Source organism: Acanthopagrus latus, chromosome 14 (assembly GCF_904848185.1).
Source record: "Acanthopagrus latus isolate v.2019 chromosome 14, fAcaLat1.1, whole genome shotgun sequence".
Taxonomy (NCBI): domain Eukaryota; kingdom Metazoa; phylum Chordata; class Actinopteri; order Spariformes; family Sparidae; genus Acanthopagrus; species Acanthopagrus latus.
Window position 1 is genome coordinate 17,617,166 of NC_051052.1, and position 23,554 is coordinate 17,640,719.

General features: G+C 40.8%; 1 protein-coding gene across 7 annotated transcripts in view; it reads left to right on the plus strand.

Moving 5' to 3' along the window:
* Positions 1–23,554, plus strand: part of syt1a (synaptotagmin Ia) — a 173,140-nt gene that overhangs the window by 122,637 nt on the left and 26,949 nt on the right. For 6 of the 7 annotated variants that reach the window (XM_037121618.1, XM_037121620.1, XM_037121619.1 and 3 more), the window contains 3 exons: positions 7,085–7,285; positions 20,295–20,467; positions 23,401–23,526. In XM_037121618.1, coding sequence (XP_036977513.1) covers positions 7,114–7,285; positions 20,295–20,467; positions 23,401–23,526 — 471 coding nt within the window. In that variant the 5' untranslated portion in view covers positions 7,085–7,113. The remainder of the gene's footprint in view (positions 1–7,084; positions 7,286–20,294; positions 20,468–23,400; positions 23,527–23,554) is intronic. The other variant, XM_037121624.1, reaches the window with a different exon arrangement.

Here is a 23,554-nt window from a genome sequence, read left to right on the forward strand (position 1 = left end):
ACTCCCTCACACATTGATTCGATCTGTCTCTTTTTTTTTTTTTACTGTGGGGTCTGAGCCTACAAGTATTCAATTGACATATAACAACTGCTTAATCGTTCTGTGATAAGTAGCAGATTATTCCTGATAAAATGGGTTTAATTGGTGATTTACTGGGTGATTAACTCATGAAGCCCAATAAAATGACAAGAGGGAAGTGATATTGGCAAGTGGGCGCCCGTGTGTCTTGCTGTCCTTACTGTACCATACAGTTGGCTGTGGTCTGTGAAATATATCAAATTTGATGACAACATGGACAGCTTTAGTCCTGGGTTGGGCTGAATTTGGCAGCTTTAACACAGCATGATACGTCACGCACGGCACACTGAGAAAGCTGGCCAAAACTGGAAACCAGTGGGGAGCGGAGCGATCCAAAATGCTTTCCAAGTCTGGACTCAAGAAAAGGGTAACATCTTTTTTTGTCTCCATGTTAGCTGTTTCTTCTTTTTTTTTATTTTACTCTATAGAGAAGGTCGTGTTGATAGTATTGCGACTATCCAGGTTGGGGAGAATCCATTGCTGAAGGGGACAAGGGAGGAGTTAAAAAAAAAAAAAACATGAAAGGATGATGGAGGAGATAACAGGAAGTATAGTGGGGGGTAGAGAGCAGGAGAGCTGACCCAGTTAGAGAGGGAGAGCGCATGAGAAAGATGGAGAGAGAAAGAGGTGAGAGGATGGAGCTGTGTGCCAGCATCGCCACTGTGGTTGGGGACCTGCTGGGCCATCTGGCGGCTCTGTAATTGGGTTGGGGTTTTACACCTGAGCGGCACACCTCCAAAGGGATGGTTGGAGCAAAAACGAAAGAGGAAAAAAAGTGGTGTATTGCAGTGAAAGTTGCAAATAAGTTAGATTTGATACCCTGTAGTTCACTCAATTTATATTTATCTTCTTTCTCAAATTTGCATTCAGCACTTTTAGCTGGTATCGCCCACAGGTTACAAAATGGAAAGAGCTAATGTGACACTTTGTCATCACAGCGGAAAGGGCGTGCTGCTGTGTAACTGTAGGAGGAAAGCGCAGCCATTTTGTGCAAAAACAACAACATTATTTAAAGCCGTCTTCCAAGTGGGTCGTAATAGTGACAGGGCAGATATTAACTTTGTGTTGCGGTGAATATGCTGCATGATTACATTGCGATGACAGCCTTCAGAAGGGGAAAAAGGTCACCGCCGCTCTCAGGTTTCAAGATAAATAAGACCCGATCCTCTCTAAATGAGACTGGCTCTTCAAGTGGACCGCCTGCGGTGAGGTACCGCAGACAATGAAGATAATATGGAAGTTGTCATCTTATGCTTGAATGGGCAAGTAGTCATTAAGGTGCAAATATGAGCTGAATTAATGTTTCATTTTTTGCCAGCGATGTGAGGCCCGATGCGAGAGGCATAACAGACTCCGTGGGAGGTCCTCCACGCACACTGCTCACATTTGTTCGTCTTCCCTTTGACATTTTGTTTCGGAGTTGGAGAGGCATCAGCCTTACACAATCCTCAGGAAAATTATGCGATGTAAAATGCTTGGAACATTATTTCGTTCAGATGCATGTCTTGTTCTGCATATCTGAAAGGTCTCTAATTCACTGGAATGGTGTCATTTACATAAAAATGTTGCACCCACTGTCTGCTGAATTCTTATGGGTAATTATTGTCTTCTCTAGATGCATCTCCCTACATATTACACATCCTTGTACAAACATCTTGAAACATTGTGTTTGCATATCTGTCCCTTGCATCAGACACGAGCTCACTTGGAAATATTTCGTGAAAGCCTATGTGTGTCTCCCCCCCCAGGACACGATCAATTCTTGTTCTATGGAAGAAGCCTCCCACAGGCACTCTGCAGAGCATCATTGTGCTCCCTAAAAGTCCTCGCCAGTGTTGAAGTATCTCTGTCACTGCCAAGCGTGCCTCTCAATGGCTCAGCCCCCACACTAACCTTGCAGCATTTCAAAGGGAGACCAAAGGGAGGCTGAACGAACATGGACATGTGTAGGCGTCCATGCAACAAAGGGGACGGTTGAGAGGGCCGAGGTTACCAATGGTTGATATGTTCACAGCAAGAGAAGGTTCATTGCCACTCTTTACCTGAAGTTAAATCTCCTCAAATGAATCAGGTTTTTCTTGCTTCTTTTTTCTCTCGTTTCTGGAGGCGTGTTCCACAGCACTGAGCCACATGTCATGTCTTCTAAAATATATTTCAGTGAGAGACAAAGATGTTGTTAAACAAGTGTTAGCTACGTGTTAAAATCACAACTGGAGAGTGCAGCGATATCATGCTTTCACAGTGTGTTGGGGAAGCAGCAGCTGACAAACATGCAGGGATTGTGAATACTGCCTCATGATAGCAACTCACTCACAGTTCCTTTAATTTGTTGTGTTCACTGAAAAGGGATTTAACCTTGGTTAGATCGAGCTGAATGCGAATAATTATGTGACATTTCTACAGTTATGTGCAATCGTGCTTGTCGAGTGAAGTTACTATCTTGATATCTTAAACAGGATAAAAGCCTGTAGATAATTCTGTAGAAACAGAATAAAGCAAAGTAATGTTTCTCTGAAGTAGCATCACATTTACCACATGATGTATGAGCCAAATAATACATTATCACACCTAAATGACTTATTAGATCGATTACATGTCAAATAAAAAAGAACTACACAGGTTTAACCTCTGCAGACTTGTCGCTCTTGATACCCTCAAACTATCCATTCAATGGAAGTGAGTGTGTTAACCTAGTTGTTATAAGCTCCTTATTGTGGCTTTTTGAATGACTGAAAATGGTGCTTCAGTTGACAGATAATTTACTCTTTCAACAACTGAATAGATATTAATTAAGTGAAGCTGCAAAGGTGCAGGCAGAACTATGACCCCCATCATCAACCACACTGTATCAGCCTTGCTACGAAGTTACTGTTACTGTAGCAGCAGCTATAAACAGAGCAAATGACTTACAGGTTTATGACATCACTGGCCAAACAACAACAGATCAGTTGTTTCTCTTGGCAACAGTTTTTATTCTTTGGCATCAGCAGTCGTTGTAATTGCCAGTTGTATATAACCATGTGTCTCCTCCTACACATGCAGTCTGAAGACGCCTTCCCCCCATTTCTTTGTCATGAATCTTCATGTTAAGGACCAAAGCTTTAGCCACACTGCATGACATTCAAAGTTGTTCTGATTACACTACACACTACAACTCTGTCTTGTAATTTGGAGTGTTGCAGTTGTTGTGGCTTGCACACAACAACACAGATCAGCGAGGGGATCACACATTTTAAGATCGATCATGTGAGAAGAGAAACAGGAATGATGTGGTCGAAGCAAAACCAAGTTATTTGTATGCTGATTTTTGCAGCAACAAAACAAGGAAGAAAAAGAATATGAAAAAAAGAACTGACTAGGATGCGTGGGCACCAAGGATAAGGACCAAGAAGCCTCTTATCTGGGTCTTTCAGTTGCCAAAACAAATGGAAAATCAATATTTAAATCCTGTAGTGTGAACTTTGCTTTAAAAGTATCCCCCCTCAGATATCCTACTCTGTACTATACGTGCAACCTGTCCAATCAGTTGGGCAGTGCCAGGATGTAGAGAGATGAAGTCACTCCCCTTCCAGTTTTCCCCATGGGACCTTACTTTAGATGTACGGTAATGAATGAATAGAGACAAATAATGCCACAGTCTGTCACAAAACAACACACCCCACTCGTTGATTGGTCACAGAAAACCTGTAACGTAAACATTTTAGATTCGGTAGGATTGATTAGCTTGCCTCCAGAAATCTTTCCAGCACCCTGTTGTCACTCAGACAGTATCACTACGTCAGCAATGGACCAGAGGTGACTACTTGCTACCGGTCAGCTCATCCTGCTGGTTTCTGCTGGCTCTGATGTTAATTATCCCAGCTAGCGGTTCTGCCACTGCCAACTAGCTTAATGGGCCACCACCGAGCCATGCCTGCTGGTGGTAGCCTGAGATTCTGTCTTTCTTTGTTTTACTTTCTCAGTACTGGACTCCAACAACGGGGGTTTGTATAGCAGCATGGTAATTTGCCTGGAATGGCGTCATCTGTGAAATCAGAATGGACGTTTTATACCATCTCCTGGTGTCAGAATTGGTCAGTAATTTGGCTGCTACCAAGAAAACCTCGCCTTCTGGTGAGGCTGGTCAGGACGTTTTAAGGGATTACAACACTATTAGTCCTGTTTCCTCCCCAGTGGGTGTTTGTATTTGAATGTGAATGAATGCCTCTTTGATGTTCTTTATTCTCCGTATGCTTTCCCTGAGCTTTTGCTGTTATACATCAAGTAATGTCATTACTTGTAATGCCAATGTTAGTATTCAGATCTGGTCACAAAAAGACGTAAGTATTGATTTCAGTGTGGAAACATGGGCCTGTAGGATTTAGCTTAAACTGGACTGCAGACATGCAGCATCTTATTTTGTATATAACAGCGATAGAACAGTTTCACCACATGTTTGATGGCATTGATAACAAATGTTTCTTGTGGTTGGTTATCAATCCGTTTCAAAGCAAGTATGTTTGATGTACAGATCAAGCATTCGCTGGTTGATGTATGAAATGAGATAAAGCAGAGACACATCCTGCTCTTTGATCGATATATACAGGATGATAGGGAAGATGCACTTGGAGCCAAACAATACCATTGATACAATGTAACCATGCTGATGTACATCCCTAAAAAAACCCTTTGTCCAAACATTTAATGTACATTCAGTATGCCAGTGTAGCATCAGGGTTTGAACATTTTTTGTGTCTTCAAGGGTGAGACAAAAGATAATGTACATATCATAGTCAAGTTCTTCTTATGAAGACAGTGTCTTTGCCCTTTTGAGTTTTTCTTTTAAAGTTAGATTTGATAGTTGGGCTGTCTGCACGCTGTGTGGTAAAATGTTTACTTATACTTATTGAGCAAGACTCTTCGCTTTACCTCTTGGATGTGACTACCAGCCAACAGTTGGATGTAAAAGCAAGTAATTTCTTCCAAGGCTCCCTGGAACAGTCCTTAATATGGACAATGGACCATCATGCATTTACTTTGTTTTAAAAACTTAATGTTTGCAGCAGTATCCTCAGTTGCAGAGATAATCTCATTTTTATAGAAGCTGTGTTGTGGCTAGAAAATTGCAAGACTGAATTCACAGATCGGCTGGGAAATCTTGAGCTCTGAGAATACAGATATTAAGAAATGATCTTTCCTTCCTCAGCCCTCAGTCAGAGCTAAGTAAACAAGGGGATATGCTACTACAGTACATAGCTACTCCAGTAATCACCATTGTCGAGATAAATTCAGGAATGAAATACCCAAAGAAAGTGTCCCCAAACATGTCCAGATAGAGCAAAAGTGTATCTGAGAAGCCTGAATATATAGAGGAAACATTTCATATCTCTGCTGTAATTCAGAGTAAATTGCCTTGCTCTCTTTCGCAATCTAATTTAATATTTGAAGCAATATATGTGTATATATTTGACTCTCTTTTCCTTCGTGTTTTAAAGATTATATTAGGATGAATTGCCATCGCATTTTGTTCTCAGCTCTTTGAGGTTAAGAATATCATTGAAGGCCATTTTTAAGTGTTACACTGAGACTTTTAAATTAAATAGCGATCTTTAAAAGTCTTTCTTTCTGCACCAGCGCAATGCCCTTTATGAAGCAATACTGTAAATGAGAACATACAATGTTTATGAGCTCTGCACTGTGGCGAAGAAGGAGAAACAGGCCATCAACCTTCACTGTGCAGTGGTGGAAAAACCCTACAACTTAACTGTGCCATTATCCTCTTTGATCGCTATGGTGACATATATAATTACAACCTGCACAGAAAGAGATGACAATAAATAGTTCCTTTCTGCAGCAGACTTGTCATGGCGCTGCAGCTTTGCTCAACTGTCGTGTGTCATGATACTAAAAGCACACACTAACACTTGTGTAGTGGTAACTCATACTATTGTTTGGTAAAAAATTTCCCATAAAAAACACTTTGTTTCATTTAAAAAAAAAAAAAGTTTGGTTGTGTAGTTGGTTGGTTGGCTGGTTTGTTTGTTGGTTTATTGGTTTCTTGTGTGGTTACTTACTTGCTTCTTTGGTTGGTTTGTTTGTAGTTTGGTTGTTATTTGGTTGATTAGCATGATTACACAAAAACTACTCAATAGATTTCCACTAAACTTGGATGGAGGATGGATCTCGGTCCAGAATACATTCCATTAACTTTTGGTACAGATCTGGACGACACTAACTGCCATTGGACAATAAACTACAAGAATTTCATGTTTATTTGTTTTTGCTATTTTTCAGAAGATTTGCTCATATATGGCAGTAACTGAAATCTAAATATAAGCAGATAATGAAAATGCCTCGGTTGCAGCCATAATTACTTAGACCGTTATATATGTCTACTACAAGAAATTCAAGTTCATGCTCATAGTATATATTTATTTATATATATATATTTTTCCACTGCACATGTATTGACTTGAGTGTAATGCACACATACAGTGTACACACACACATGCACACACACACACAAAGCAGTGGTTAACACAAGCAATACATTGTTTCCTCCTTCCTCCTCACAAAAGAGCTGAAAGTAGAGTAAATACACCTGCTGTGTATAAAGAGCATGGTGTGATAAGATGGGGGATGAGTAATCTTCTCTGCACTGCAACATTATTTACTGTACATTTGGGATGACTTGTAAAAGAGCACGATTTAAATTAAGCCAGTGGCGCGCTAAGATTTACTGCCAGCTCTGTGTGAGAGTAATAAATAATCATTTTATCTCTGCTCTGTGATGCTAATCTGGAGTTTAAGCAATGAGTGAGTAGCTTTGTTCTGAATACAGCGAGCTGGCCAATTCATTCTGGACCCCAGCTGATGTTTACCCAGGCTGAGCCAGCAGCTGCTCACACGGTCTGCGTCAACTCAGTCATCTGACAAGGCAAGCGCCGAGCCTCTGACATGCATCTGTCACAGCGGCAGAAAAATCTAACCCGCTGTGTTTTGTCTTTCTCTTCCTCCTATCGTCCAGCATCTGCCTGGCTTCCCAGCATCGTCACCATGAGTGAGAGTCGAAGGGAAGCGCTGGCTGCGGCGCCCGAGCCCACCACCACCTCCTCCGCCACGGCTGGCTCCAACACCACCAACATGGCCGGCCCGGGCACCGGCGAGAAGGACGAGGCCTTTTCCAAGCTGAAGGACAAGTTCATGAATGAGCTGAACAAAATACCATGTAAGTGTGTTTCCTCTGCTTTCAAGAACACAGCAGCTTATCAGTTAATCAAAAAATATATCATCAAATCAGACTCAGTGTTGAAATTACTTGTTGGTTGCAGCCATAAACATGATATGGCTCTGATTCACCATCAACAACACAGTGTACCCAACAGCTTAATTTTAGGTTTGTGCATTAATTAGAAAAACAAAGACAAGTTTTCCACCATTTTGGATTTTTTGACAGATGTATATTATGGCTCTTTTGGCACATATTGTGTCAGCTGTTCACCAAATGTGGTACATACCATATTTGGGTGGCCTTTTATCAACATCTTTCACCATTTGTCTACAACTGGTGCAACCGTAACTCTTCATTGCTGAATTTGATTTAAAGCAAATTTGAGAATGTTGTACGTAAAATGTCACACAGTTCTTACCAAAAGGGCCATTAAGCATCAATATAACATGATATTTCTGCAGTTATGTTGTGTGACATGTGATGTCACTCACCTCTGGCTGACTATGCTAGCAAAGATCGATGAGCTCAGAATATTGCAATACATTTACTATATACCAGATTTTGATTGTTCTACACATCAAGTCCCGCAGCGGGCATAGAGAGTTGCAGCAAACACTACGAATAGTTCACAAAAGAAGACTAATTAAATGATTACATTGCTGCACAATAAAGAATACTGGGCGAATACTGTTGTTACCATTTATTCCCCTGAAATACCTCTCGGTTCTACCTTTGGTAGGATAAGTGACTATGAGCTATGGGATCATGTTTCTTTGGGCCTTCTGCAGTCTATTTAGTGGTTAAATTAAACAGATTTAAACTTATTCATCAGTTTTTAGTATGTTCAGCTGATAGTCCACGATACAATAGCGCCAACTCTAAACCAAACTCCTATTTCTGTTTTACAGTTTTAAGAATAAATTTGCCAAATAAAAAACCTCACTAGTTTAAATTTAGCTTAGTTGTAGACTGTTTTGTGGACTGCATACCTAACACAACCTTTTCCTTTTAAAATCTGCGCACATTTTCACGCTAGGCTTCCAATTTCTTTTACCAAAGATTGCTGATATCTTGTTGTTCTCATTTAACTGAGGTATCCTTGTCTCTTTCTGCCCTCTGGTTGAACCACTGTACAGAGTTTGGTTCTCAGTGTACAAAACATAACCGTCTTTGCAAATCATTCAAAAACACAAAACAGCAACTTCTACTAAATAACTCTCTACAAAATAACAACATAAACGTCTATTCAAAAATATAGAGTAGGTCCCTCATCTATCTGACTTTGCCCAAACAAGCTTTTGTTGCAGGCAAATCCAAACTTTTCAACAGTTGTGTGTTCATCTGAATGGGCTCCACGATTACAATCCAAGGGGAGATAAATGTCTGCCAATTCAAGCAAACTACAAGAAAAACTCAAGCTGAGGTACACAGTAGGAGTACGACATGAAAACATCTAAAAAATACACCAGTTTGCAGGTGTCAGACCTTTTATCGATGCCGTTCTTTGGCAGCCTTGCACCTACAAGTGATGTGTCTATAATTACACTCCCTCTGATTCGAAGTGAGTCCATCAGAGACGACAACATTCACTGCATTCAGAGTGATTCTCGTGTAGCCATGACTCAATAGTGATTCAGCTGCGGTTGTGAGTGAACATCAGTTGCTGACGCACAAGAAAACGTCAATGTTTCTTCATGACCTCTGACAAAGACTTCCAATGAATCAGGTGCAAAAATTTGGACTGCAGCTTTCTTTCTGTTGCTCGAAGCAACAACAAATTTAATATTTCAGCTGCTCAAATGGAATTGTTTTACTAAATGATGTTATGAGTGAAGTAGAGAATAAACATCTGGCAACAGCAATTTAAGTGTTTGACATGATAAATTGCTAAATTAAGCATAGCTGTCTTTATTATTTGCTGTTTAATTTTCTGTTTTTCTATCTTACTCATCCTTTCACTCAAAACCGTCTCTTCATTTCCTCATAATACAACTCCTCCTTCCCTTTTATCAACCAAAGGCTTCCACATCCTCATGTTCTTGCCTGGAGAATTTTGCAGTATTAAACGTATTTGACTGCGTGGTGTCATTGTGACATCAAGGATAAATCACTGCCTGGAGATCCAAGGGTTTTTTTCATTCAGCACAAATCGAGATATAGATATATCCACCGGCTCATGTGGAAGTAATTCTCACAACAGGAAATGACTCCTGTGGAAGAGAAGCCCACAAATGATGCCACCAGTCTCCTTTTCCAGAGATGTAATGGTGCAGGGAGTCAGCATGAAAAATTGCTCCTTTCACAGAGGAACATTGTTTGCAGTAGGTTGCATATTTACCAGAAGAAAAGACCTTATTTATATTCAGATAACTCAAGGTATATGAGGGAGCTTTCAGCCCCATGTGGGGTTGAGCAAGACATTTCTATTGATGGTAAATGGGAATCCATCGAGAAAACGTGCTCTACTGCAGAGGGTGAATGAATAGGATTGACAGTGTTCAGTATTATGCTTCCAGCATGGGGCTGCTGAGGTTGTTGTCCCCTCTGGCTCAGCATTGTATATCTGTCACTGAACAAGTATTGGTATTCCTGCCACATCAACTTCAGAAGAGGACGATTGCTTATTGCTTACCGATTTTGATCTTGAGAACCTACTGAGGGCTTCTTTTGTGTAATATGGGCAGAAAAAGTTATGGACAAAAAAAAAGCCTGTCAGCTATAAAGGATTTTAAATTACTGTTTTCTTACTCCATTCCCTCAATCAAATGCAGTGAGTTCGCTCCCCCGGTGCTGCCAAACTGATGATGAATGGCCTGAGACTTGTTTACTCGGAGGAATATCGATACTGTCTGGAGAAAGTCAGGTAGCAGATTTAACGAGGAATATGCGAGCGGAGAAGCTGAACGTGCAGCCCGTCTAATGCTGCTGCAGAACGTTTTCTTTTGGGGTTTATAACCCAGTTCAAGGCCCCGCAGGCTTTGAGGCTGTTTGCATCGGGCTGTCAAACTGGCCGAACTTGTGGCTGCATTTCTGTCCATCAGGATATGCAGGACACTTCACTGAGACTGCTTCTGCCCTCATCTGTTGGCTGGTGCCTCAAGGCTGCAAACACCAGCAGATTTTGTTTCGATCTTTCTGAATTTGCTGTACTTGCTTTTTTTATATGAGCAACATGTTTCAAGGAAGTATAGTCCTAAAAGTATTTTAAAGGCACATTTGCGATCTTAAGATTGTGTTTGCTGCCCGGTCATCAAGATATAATATTTGCAGTTAAGGTTTTCTGCAAACAACACATACGTCGGAGGTTGACATTTACACCAAACAGGGCAATGTCACATTCACGTTATGTGCTTATTAGCAGAATTTCAGGAGAAGGAGACCATCTCCAGGCGTTTTATTGGTGACTAAAACCTGCTATTTTTCACAGGACAATATTTTCAGGCTTTTTTGTGTCCAACCCAGGTATTTTAAGCAAACCTTGACTTTTAACTCATCCTAATGAAATGGTCTTTGTGCCTAAACCTAAACAGAGCAGAGCCAAAGCATTATTACAAAATTTAAAAATTAGAATAGAACCTAAACAAACATAAAAGAACTTATCTGTGGCAGAAACAGTCTTAGCTAACATTCATTCTGGCGACTGGGTTGATGTGCCTTTGGCTACTACAACTGACAATTAATAATTCTGTTTCAAAGTTCAAGGTATCTTTATTATCCACGGGCAGTCAGGCAGTAATAACCAAAACACCTTAAAAAAAGAAAATACAAATATTCATACAAATTATCATTTAAAAGGCCAATGGACAGCATAGACAAATTAGTTCTTAGGTATATTGCTTCTGGTTCTGTTCTGTTGAATGTTTCTTCATTAATCTGTTAATTGTTAGTCTACAAGGAAGACACTGAGAGTGTCCATAATTATTCCCAGCGTTCGAGGCAGTGTCTTCAGATTGCTTGTTATTTCTAGCCGACATACAAAAGCTGAAGGCATTTAATTAACAAAGATGTAAAACCAAGAAAAGCAGCAAATCTTCACATCGGAACAAGTGAAACTTTTGCCAACTAAATTAAATAAAACGTGAACAAGATTTTAAGAAGTAGAGAGAAGCAGAGCAATGGAACCTCTACAATGCGGGAAACAAGCAACAATAATTGGCAGTTGAAATAGATTAACATGATTGCGTTACACAAAATGTGTGCAGTGATTCTCCCTGCAACAGAAATGAATCATTTTAATGAAGTTGTGAATGACTATGACTTCCACAGAAACATGAGCACACACACACACACACACACACACACACACACACACACACACACAGACATTCACTGAGGTCCAACTATGCAATCGTTGTAAACCACATTGTGACTTCTCATTGAGGAGAGAGGTTGCTTCCAAGGAAACCAGCGTATTGAATTTAACGAGTAAGATAGTTTTCTAAACACCCAAGGCTTTACTCCCCGATAACAATTAACCTCTGAACACAGAGGCTGTTTGATCCGTGACTGCTGGCTCCACCAGCCATTACTTCAAATAACACAGACAGGCGATTGACATTTCAGCGAAATAAATAATATTTTCTTTTTCATCTCCTTTATCAGGGCCTGTGTGCTATCAGGCAGTCAATGCAGGGTTTTAAAAAAAAAAGTATAAAAATGTCTTGAATCCAATTTTGACAGGTCTTATAAAATACATTGGGCAATTAATCTAATGTTACATTTAGAAAGTAGCATAAACAATCTCACAAAATTTGTACTGATCATGAGACCCTGGTAAGTGAGAGAGAGTGGGTCGGGGTTAGGGACCTTGAAATAGGTTCCCATGCAACCAGATTATGGATTAGTTTCTTTCCACAGGCTGTGACTCTTTGAATTTATCCTTTAACACTCCACTCTTTTGTTTTGTTTTCAAAGTTGTTTCATCCCACAACAGCACATTGTCCAGAGAGCTTTTTCGTGTGCACTCTTGCTCGACTTTTGGGACTTCATTGTGACTAAAACTCTTGTCAACCTTACTGACAGTGTCTTTCACTCTCAGTGCTGACTAATAAGCGTGTCATAGACCGACAACAAGACCAAAAGACCTTGTGCTGTAACTTAAGAGTGAAGGGAACGACACAAAGATACGTCAGTTTGAGTGTCTCAAGTTGTTTGACTTTGTGGCTGCTCACCGTCAACAGACAGCAGAGTTTATTAAAGGGGATTACGGTGGTGGATCAGCAGAGCCATTCGTCTCTGTCTGCCTGCTGCTCTGGCGACAAGCCCTGTTGTCTACTCTCTGCCCTCACTTTACAAAAAGTTTGCCTGCCAGGAGACACCATCACAAGGTGGTCTATCCAAAGCCAGATCAGACTCAGCCAGCACCAGCTTTCAGGTCAACAGATGGGCTTTTTCTTGGAGAGGTTAAGGTGAGGATGAAATGTATGTTCAGTCTCTGCGCCGGATCTTTTGTAAAAAGCCTGAAGTTGGTGCTTTTATTGGTGTTGGCCAACTTGAAATGGCCAAATGAGTTGATGCAAAAACTGATTTCACTGCCACAGAAGCTGTCTGTTTGAATGACTCATTCCAGACATAGACAGAGTGAATACACCTTTACCCTGAATGTGAAAAATCAAAGCTTTCCACCACATATAACTACTTTTCTTTGTGCCTTGAAATGTCATTATCACATCTATTACTGTAAATCCAGCCCATGCACTGTTAACATAATCACTTAACTCACAGGATTTCCCGCAAATGTTTTGTATTGACAGGTGCCCATTTTCTCATAGAATAGAAAATGTAACCAAATCACAAAGAAGCAGATCAGCCTAGTTTGGAATAAAAGGAGAGCTCTATTATCATCAGCTCTCAGTCGCTGTATAGCTGGAAGACACTCCCTGCTGCTGCACTCATATTGTTTGCTTAAACAAGCCACAACAGGGAAAGGGCGCGGACAGAGTGTTGCTCTCATGAGCATAACAAGATATAATGTCAAGGTTAATTGACCAACAGGGTCCTGTCACATTAGATTAGTGTGGCCTGCTGGAAGTGGATATAATCCAGATGCTATAATAAACACACACACATGCGCACAGGCCCATTTTAATGCATCTGCCAAACTCCATCCAGTCCATAAAAACCTCTCCCGCTATTGTAAAGTGCTCTCAATGTAGAAGAGGAAGCATTCAGCTGAACTTCTTCTAAATAGATCCAGTACAGAGATGTCTGTTGAGAGCTGGCATTCATCTTCATGATTTAAATGTATCAAAGCAAAGGCAAAAAGTTTGTAGCACACTGTAGATTAATGCTTTTCTCAAAAGGTATTTCATACAGATGTTAATGGAGAGTTTGACTGTATCAGGATTTCCAGTTAACTCTATCTTGTCGATTCTTTGGACAACAATGCAGATATCACAAAGTCTGCCACAATACCATTTTAATTTGATTAAATACAAGGGCCTGCAATCAATATGGGATGATACCTTATGCACATTTCCACCCTTCCACGGAAGAAGCCCACTTAACCAACGCATAAAACATGGTTTAAGTCACTGTGTGTTAGCTGGCTGCTGACTGAGATCCTGTTTGTTGACCTGTCTTTTCTTCAAAATCCAAAATATTTACACGCCGATGAAATATTCCCAAGAGGGAGGTGAATATCCTCGTCCTCTTGCTCTTGGCTGCTTGCCATTATCTGTCTGGTGCCAGCACTGTATGAATGTTAAGGACGAAGGTGTGCTTGGACAGAACAAGGTGACCTAGAAGTGCCAGGAGAATTACAAAATAAAGGTGCCTATCTATGTTTACAGTAGTCATCGATCACATGGGGTGGATGGATCGTCACATCCCTAGTTAATTCAGAGCAGACAAAATACTGAGACTTACTTAATTTATGGTAATACCCAGAAGTGTTGTTTCCCCATTTTACTTCTGCATAATTCACTACTGTGTAACAGTGTTGTTTAAGGATAACAATCGTTTTAAATAACTTTGGTGTTGTCTGTGAGAAATGTGTTCAGAACTGAACAATCAGAAGGTCAAACAGGCTGTTAAATTAAGTCAGATTGTGTAAATCACTGCTGAATATGGCCGAAATCCGTCCTTGTACAAAAAAACTGTGTATCGACACAACTGAAGTATCACAGGGAAAAATAGAAAGGACTGCAAAACTCTGAAAATAACCTTGAATTATCTGAAACACTACTAAAACATGTGATTTAACAGAGTCAGGGCAAAAGAAAATGACCTCACTCACTGTGTCTCAGCACCACATACAGTAGGAATGACTCATTGTCCTCCATTTGTTTTATGCTTTTTCCTCAAACTGTGTATCTATGATGACATTTAGAACATACAGTATGTGGAAACGACACAAAATGTCAGCCAGTGAAACCTGCATTCTTGCTTTATGCCAGGGTTGCTGCTCTCTGGCCTCCATTTACAGCTCAAATATAATTCCCGATAAGCCTCTCAGCAAACCCAAACCCAGCACAGTGGTGCATCAGAGCCGAAATCAGCTGGGCCGAGGTTTTTCCGGCAAATCACATTTCTTATTCTACTGGCTAAAAATACTTTAGATGTGTCATTCAAAACTCGACGATGGAAAATTGGTGTGCCCGGGAAAGCTAGACAGACAATATGAGCTAAGTAGAGTTTAATCTGAGAAGAGAGCAGAGTTGTATTCCTCTTCATTGTCACTTTTGTGGGTTGAGTTGCTCTATGGTTCAGTGGTCTCCCCAGTCAGAGGTAACAGATGGTTTTTGTTTGTGTCTCCTTTCAGTTGTGTTGGTTTTCTTAAATTGCTTTGCTTTAACCAGCGTTCTCTGGTTAAATCAGCTCTGTCTTTAATAATTAGGACCCAAAGTAGAATTTAAATATGCTTTTGAATATATTTTTGATCATCGCATCTGTCAGCCTTGTGGTGCACTGGTGAGTGGTTCCCTGCAGTTTGCTTGATCCATGCAGGGATAAACCTTGAATCAAAATAAGCAGACTGATGTGCTAATGAGATAGATCCAGCCGTAGAAGATAGAAATATAGTTTGAATGTCGGACGATGAACATTAGCTGACCAGATGGGAAGAAGTGCAGAGCGCTAGACCTGCACTTGCATCACCTGATTGGCATAATCTGTCTATTGTTCAGGCTTCATCAGTCATCACCTGACATTACATCGCTAATACCCTTATTTCAAGCCGTTTGGTGCTGCCGATCCCTCCACCACTTCACCCTCCTCCCTGTGTGCTAAGCTTTTGGTGTTGTTGGCTTTATTAAGATTTAATGTCTGGGTGTGTGCTTGTTAAGGGAGGATTAGTCCTCCCTGCAGAATCCTTGGTTCTGCTTATATTCTTTGAGGCACCTCAGAGCCTTTTCCTCAAAATCCTCAAAAGCTACAACTGTTAAAGTCCTTGATGCGTCTCCGGCTGAATCAGACAGAACTGAAAGGTTTTGAGCATACAAATAATCAGTTCTTAATGTAATTAGTCATTTTGAGCCATTGCTGCCCAGCAGTTCTTATCTAGAGCAAAACAAGGTTTTAACACCAAGTTCAACAAACATTTTCCACCAGACCCAAAATGATTTATGTATGGGATTCTGGCATTGATGGGAAACAAGATTCTATTTTCCATATATATATATTTCTGTGTTTATATAATCATGTGAAGAAGTTTTCAGAAATGTTCTGTCATTCTTTGGTCCAACCGACAGTCCAAAACTCAACTCTTTATTTATAATAACGATAAATGACACTGAAAAGTGGCAAATCCTCACATCTAAGAAGCTTGAAGCAGAAAATGTTGGGCATTTTTGCTTTAAATATGACCGCAATGGAAATGAATCAATTACTTAAAAAGTTTGCAACTTAATTTCTTTCAATTGACTGGTCAATCAGATGACGTGTCCTTGCCTTGTCCTCCATCTTTACACGTGAAGAAGTTACAACTATAAAAATGTCCAGAGACAGAATTGAAGACCGCAGAAGGGAGGAACAGAACGTGTCGATCACAGTGTCTGAAATGTTTTAAAGTTGTCTCTTTGCTTAGTACTGTTATTCCAACATACCATACCATTTCAGTGAAAGTGATGAAAAGTGAATTGAGCCTTGAGTTTCAGCAAACATGGATTCCATCACGGGCAGCCCACCCATTAGAGAATCTCCATTTTCCATGCCGTGTCACCTGGCGGAACAAGAGATAAGTGCTGGGAGTTGGAGTGCAGTGAGCAGTCTGTATGCTGGCAACACTCCCTCTCACTCGCTCGCTCACTTCGTCGCTCTATTTCTCTCTCGAGAAGCGACACTCACACAGTGTAATTAATTAGGGGATGCTTTTATTGCTTTCTGGGACTCAGGTTCCTTTAATTAAGGAACACAGAATTGCCTTTCACTGGAAGACGCATGCTTGATGAATAAGATAAGGGGCTGGGTTCGTCGATTGATTTCTACTGTAACTTTCTAAATGGCGTTCCATCAGGCTTTGATGAAGTGCTGGACTGACTGGAGGAAGACAGAAGCTTTTGGGTTTATGAAAGAGAAATTACAGTGAATTCATTTTGATTTCTATTAATCAGAGCTTCCATTTGGTGCCTTTAGAGACATGATTGCTTATCACTGTGGTTTGCCAGCTTGAAATACGAATCTGTCACATCTCAGACGTTTCCATTAAAATACTATTTTCTTACCTTACCTTGTGTTTGGATTTGTACAGTATGTGCAAGTTAAGAGCAGCTGTTCTGCTGAAATGTGCCAGACTATCCCTGGAGGTATAAGCCTCTGACAAATTATCACGAGTGGCCAAGGTTATAGGTCCCCAGTGTTAAGTTTTTAAAGTCTCAGATGGATTTTCCAAAAGTAGAGATGGAGCCCGAACTTTTCTTCAAAGTCAAGTGGGGTTTAATAGTAGTATTAAATGTTAACAAAACATTTTGTTAAATTTCAAGATCAGTTATAAGCAGCTATAAAGATTCCAGTATTCCAAGTGTTCCAGTGCTGTATAACCTTTATCCACCCTCTATTTTAGTGCCTGTCTCTTTAAGAACCCCCCCATCGAAAAGCCCAGTCTGCTCTGATTGGTCAGGTCTCACGGGCCTGAGCAGGCACTACCCATCATGCTCCCTCAGTTTCTCTGCCAGTATTTTTTACAACCACAGCCATTCTGGAGACATGGCTGACAGCCATTATATTTTAGCACTTAGACCTGCTATATAAATCTCACTTTCTACAGAATGGGACCAACATTTTGGCTTTTGAAACATTTTGGCAAGTGAAAAATAATAAGATATACAAACTCCCAAAAGGAGATTCAGTCTCTTTTTATGTATCTTAGATATAAACCAAACAAACCTGACCCCTGAGTGTATTCTCTGTGTAGTTTCATGGAAATGCTGCCAGTTTTGGATGGCTCATTTTAAACAAGTCCCATCCAGTATCACCTCCGTTACCACAGCGCTCCGAGGCAAGGCCAAAGCTTTAGATCCTAAAGTTATTTTAGAGCATCACTCACAGTTTTCCCTCCGAGGAGAGTGCTTATTGATTTTGTCAACAGAGCATCGATTTTTCTACCCTCGCTCTCTCCCCCCCTCGGACCTCTGCAAAGAAACCACAGCTGAATACTGCTGAGCCAAACCCCAAAGTGATAGCCTGTAATATACTTTTCTCTTTTGATGGGTCTTTTTGGAGTTTTTCTGAGAAAGTCTTCAAGGGACTGGAGTTTGACCTGGGATGAACCCTGACAGGAACTGGCTGTTTCATGTTGATTTTTGAAGAAGACGATGTAAATCTCTTTATAGTTTTCAGATGGCTTCTGTCAGAAGGATTCCCTTTGCCTCTCAGAGTAGAAAAGCACAAACAAAATCCAAAAAACATGTTTCTAAAATTGGATAATCCGTCTGTTATTCCTGGCTATTAGAATAGTGGGTGGGCTGCCAGGTGTTTGGTGTCTGCCGAGAATGAAGGAGCAACGATTATGACTGCTGAAGGGAGAAGTCTGTCGCGAGGTGCTCTCATTATTTTCAGCCCATCTGGACTTTAATGTTGTCTCTCTGGTACTTAAAACAACACATTTCTCCTTCCATCACAGTGTGAAGTTTGTGTGTGTGTATGTGTGTGTGTGTGTGTGTGTGTGTGTGTGTGTGTGTGTGTACCTGTGTGCATGCACCAGGGAGCACTGGCTGAGTTGCTGGATATGGTTGAGATAGGTGTCACTGTGTTTGCAGACGGCTGTCACCGTGTTGTTGAGCTGAATGTGTGACAGTCTGAAGGTGACAGAGTTGACCGGTGTTGTCTAATTTTCTCCAGTCGGGGTCATGAACCAGAGCAGTAGCACACGGTGGAGGAAACAACAACTTCTATCACATTACAACCGTCTTCTCTGATTTATCATCTTAAAAGCAGATAAACTAAAATGATTGTAACCATGCAGGGGTTCTGAAAAATCTAAGAAAGCGTTGTTTTTAGATTCCTGGCTTAAAGGTAGCGAAGGTGATTACCAGGTCATCAATCACCAACACTTTAGGTCAGAATTTCAGGCCGACTATCGACCCAAAGCATCAGTGTTTGATCATCTGGCAATGAGACTCAACAACCAACTAGTTTTCTCCAGAATCACCCTTTAAAGATCTTCAAGGTGTTAAAAAAAAGGGCTGAAATATATATTTTTTAAAACTGCAACAAGCTGTGACATCAATTATTTCATGTTTTTGTATCGGATTTGAGCTAAAGCTGGCTTGAAAATTCCCAGTACTATTGTTCCAGACCTCTAAACTTGTGTAGCATTAATTTGTAGACCTTAAATTAATTATTGTTTGATTGGTCCATCCATATATTCATCCCTGCATTTTGTGCTTCTTAATGAAGTCCTGGGCTTGCTTAATGATTAATTAGTGATGTTATCAGGAATTGTTGTTATATATTGCTGGGAAGTACTTAGAAAACTGTGCTATAAATATAAAAAACAAATTAATTCCATACCTTCTCTCCTGTCTAATTATCTAATTATTCACAGTCCTCACTGATATTTGATACTTTGGCCTGTATGACGTGAAGCAGGTATTAAAATTAAAAGTGGCAGGGCTGCTGAGGGACCGTAATAAACTCATTAATTAGAAAAAAAAGGACGTTTTATCCTTTTGAACTGTTTAAAACAAATCATTATAAAGATTGACTTTCCTTCAGTGTAGCTAATACTTGAAGTGACATCATCCAAAGTAAAAGAAGATACTTTTCTGTGGATTTTTTTTTTTTAGTTTTAAGACTTCTGTTTTTTTATTTTTTAAAACTAATCCTAACTGAAGGGCATAACAGTACAAGGACAGGCTTTGTGGGAAATTGATGATTTGACCGCAAGTTCGCTTAACCCAAACTCTCAAATTAAAGATTTAAATTTTAAATGTTCAGGTAGTGAGATTAGCCTTTTCTGTTCGTGGTACAGCCTATAACCGTGATCTGTAAAATATTCTAAAGCTTAACAATCTCCACACAAAAGACTTCCTGAATAGAAGCTAAGAGTATGTGAAATTAGTGTTGAAAACCTCCACGAACCTGTTTGGTTTTTCTGCATCACCGACTTGTCACGGTCGTACGGCTGTTTAATGCCTCTCAGACGGACCCTTGGAAAATGACCACGGCTCTCAATCCCAGCAAGTTATGTGTTGCCGGTGATTGCCCCGAAAGTGTCAGATGTCTGAGAATCTTTTTGTTTAAATGGCAAGTGGAAAATGCCAACATCTGTTACTTCCACTGAATTGGCTCGAGCTGTGTGGTCATGTCTTGTCCTGCTAGTCGGGACCAATCGTTAAGAGGTCTGCCACTTCTTGATGGACCCAGGCGCTGGCTTAGGTGCTGATCCGGTGTGCCAGCTCTGCAGGCACACACATCACACATTTCCCTACTTTTCATCTCACCTGTCAGTTGCTATAATCACTTTCTGGGACTTCAGTTCAGGTGCTGCTTCGGCCCAGTTCCCTAAAATCTCTCTGTCCCAGAAGTTTAATCCAAACTCTCCCTTGTTTTTGCTCTCTCTCCCCAGTGCCTTCATGGGCCATCGTCTCCATTGCCTTTGTGGCGATCATCCTGGTGTTAGCATGCTGCTTCTGCATCTGCAAAAAATGGATATTAAAGAAGAAAAACAAAAAGAAGGGCAAAGACAAGGGCAAAAATGCCATCAACATGAAGGATGTCATGGATGGAGCCAAAACGGAGGTAAAGGCTTTCACTATTGTTGCTAAAAATTCAGGAACACATCCCTCCCTACATGCTAGTTTAATAACGCTCCTAAAAACATTGTTTTTTTTGCTAGATCCTCTGTGCATGACTTTGTACTAGAAGTTGAAAATAATTCATCTAGAAGTATGTCTTAGATATCAGCAATAATGTTTAGTGTTTTTAAGTTTTTGCTGTGTTTGACATACATTTTCTTTTTTTAGTCGTAGTGGTTCTAATGCTGTATGACTGATTTGATTGGTCACATTTGCAGCAACAGTTTTAAGTTTTGTTTTCACCAACTTCACTGCAAATGTGACTTTCAAAAATGTCCCTTTTGTTTAACGCCATGGCAGCTACTGCACTGTATGCATTTTGTTGTATGATGTTTTTATTTTTTTACCGGAGAGATACACACAGTATTACTTGCTAATTTATAATTCACCACTTAATTAAAAAAAAAAGAATCAGTCTAATTACAGCAGAGTTAATGGAAGTCATTTAAATGACTTCAGATTGAAGAGAGAGTATTTCAGTCTTTCTCTTTTTTTTTTTCTCCTACTTTTCGTTCCTGTGAGTGTTTTCTTTTTGTCAAATGAGGACCTGCTCACCTGTTGAGGAGTTTGAGTAACGTTTGCCGTGTAATGAAGTGGTATCCACCCAGAGAAATGACATCACCAAAAACGATAAAAACAAATGAGAGGGAATTTAATAAAAGTCTACCATTCGACGGCACGGAACGGGAGGCAAATGAAACGCTGACACTTTCAGATGGAGTTAGCGTGCTAATTGCACCAGCGGAGCATCATTATGCTGCCGTCCTCGGTGTAAACCTGTACAAAGTGCGTTTAATTTGCTGTGACATCTCTGCTATCAGCGCTGGGTTTTGAATCGTAGACAGAAAACAATATTTTCATGACTTACTTATTGTAGAAGACTGCATAAATTAAATGTTAAAGACTTATTTATTTTTACTGTAGCATTTGGAAGCTTTTACAAACAGCAAGGTCAGTTAAATTGCTGCAAACATAGAAGAAGAAGATTTTCCATTATTTTCCAATATCCCCACCGCCTTTGCATCAAAATTTTTCTTTTCACGCTCCTTCTGTTAAAAGCTAATCCCTGAGATCGGTGAACCTGCCACTCCCGAGGCAAGCGGTCATTTCTCCTGGTGTGCCCAGACTCTGGCGTGTTAACTCCTGTGTGTGGTTGTTTTAATTTGTGTTTCTTCCTTCTATGTCCTCCTTATCTGTGTTGTGTCTGATGACTGTTCGGGATGGTCACTGGCGGTAGGTTCCTAATTGCTGTTGGATCTTCTTAAGCCTGCTGCTCTGATGTTTTTTTTTGTAGCCTCTTGAGAACAACTTACTCCCGTAGAACCAAATATATGTAACTATGCATACAGTACATGTATATCTACTGTATATATGTGCGTACAACCTGCATATGCACATATATATGTATGAAATAAACACTGGGTGCCCATTGACAAGGTTGAACCATGCTGATTTTCATGCCAAGCTAAAGTCTCCTGCCTTTTGAATCTTTGATTTACATTTCAAACGAGTGGCGACGAGCAAACGTAGAATGACTGAGAGGCTCTACAAGTAAATGTTCTTTTGAAACGGCTGATGAAAAGGAAGCTTTTGACGTTCAGTGGCATTTGCATTCACAGCTGTCAACCTAGATGAAATACATCTTGCCTCTTGTGGAGCATAAGATGCATAAAAGTTGGATTAACTGTATAAAGAAAAAAAAAAAAACAGGTTTGATAAAATTAGGGGATTAAATTTCCTCAATAATTTGACCTGTTCCTCTTCTCGCTCTTTCATGTGTCAAAAGGAAGAACGCTCAATTTGGATTTGCTCCCAAAAGGCGGAGACCAAAGTGGCTCAGCGGACAAATTTAAAACCAATCAGTGTTGTTCAGCCTTTTGCTTTCACATGAGCAACTTGACAAACTAATAGGAGCAGGCCCCCCGATGTACATTACAACCCCCCTGTTACCAACACCTACCCACCCACTGCTGGCATGATGCTTCTAGCTACCATCGGCGTAGGGGATAACATGAAAGCTTCAGGGGTTATGATGGCAATGCGACTGTATGTCTGAGGGTGTAACCAGACATGGGAATGGGGAATCACACAAGAGCACCAGTTTGTACGACAGAGAATGCTCTGCATGCCTAACGAAAGAGACTTCTTGGAAGGCAACGTTTGACGCTGAATGAATGACCTTGAGAACTAGTCTTTGCCTCCTCAATCGCATGTTGATCTTATAACGAACTCCTCCACCCCTCCTCCTCCCCCCCCACCCCTCACCAATGCCACCACCTGCTCTCCCCTACCTCAGTGCCAGGCTAGCGAAAAGGCAACTTCACTTCTCACTCTGTGCCACTTCAGACACTTCCCAGTTGATATGTGTTTTGCCAGAGACTTGATCTGCCTGAAATAACATCAACGGAATTGTCTTACTCTGATCTTTTCCGGAAGCATCGCTCTCTCTCTCTCTCTCTCTCTCTCTCTCTCTCTCTCTCTCTCTCTCTCTCTCTCTCTGTCCTCTCTGTTTATGTCTCTCTCCCCCTTCTTCTTCCTCCTCTTCTTCTTCCTCTAATGCCTGCCCATTGCTCTCATCTCTGGCGCCATCATTTGATCTTTCCTCCCTTTAGACAGAAACACCCAGAGATTGATAGGGAAGCATCATCAGGGGACCAGGCCCGGGGCTTTAGTGCATCACAGAGCATGTCCTGATGTTAACTGCTATGGTGTTTTAGTGCTTGCTTCCCCCCCGTTTCCCTCCTTACACACCATAAAACAAGTGGCAGCTTTTACAGGAGTAGGTCCGCTGGCAGGACCCGGGCAGGGAACGGCTGGCTGGGTGCTAGCACCAGCGACAAACAGGCGACACTGACTCTTGGTGGGTGTCTCCTTCAGGCCTTGAAGGATGAGGAGGATGCGGAGACAGGGCTGACTGAAACGGAGAAAGAGGCCGAGCCCAAGGAGGACCAGAAACTGGGCAAATTACAATACTCCCTGGATTACAATTTCACAGAGAATACGGTAAGGATCTGTTCTCCGAATCTCTCTG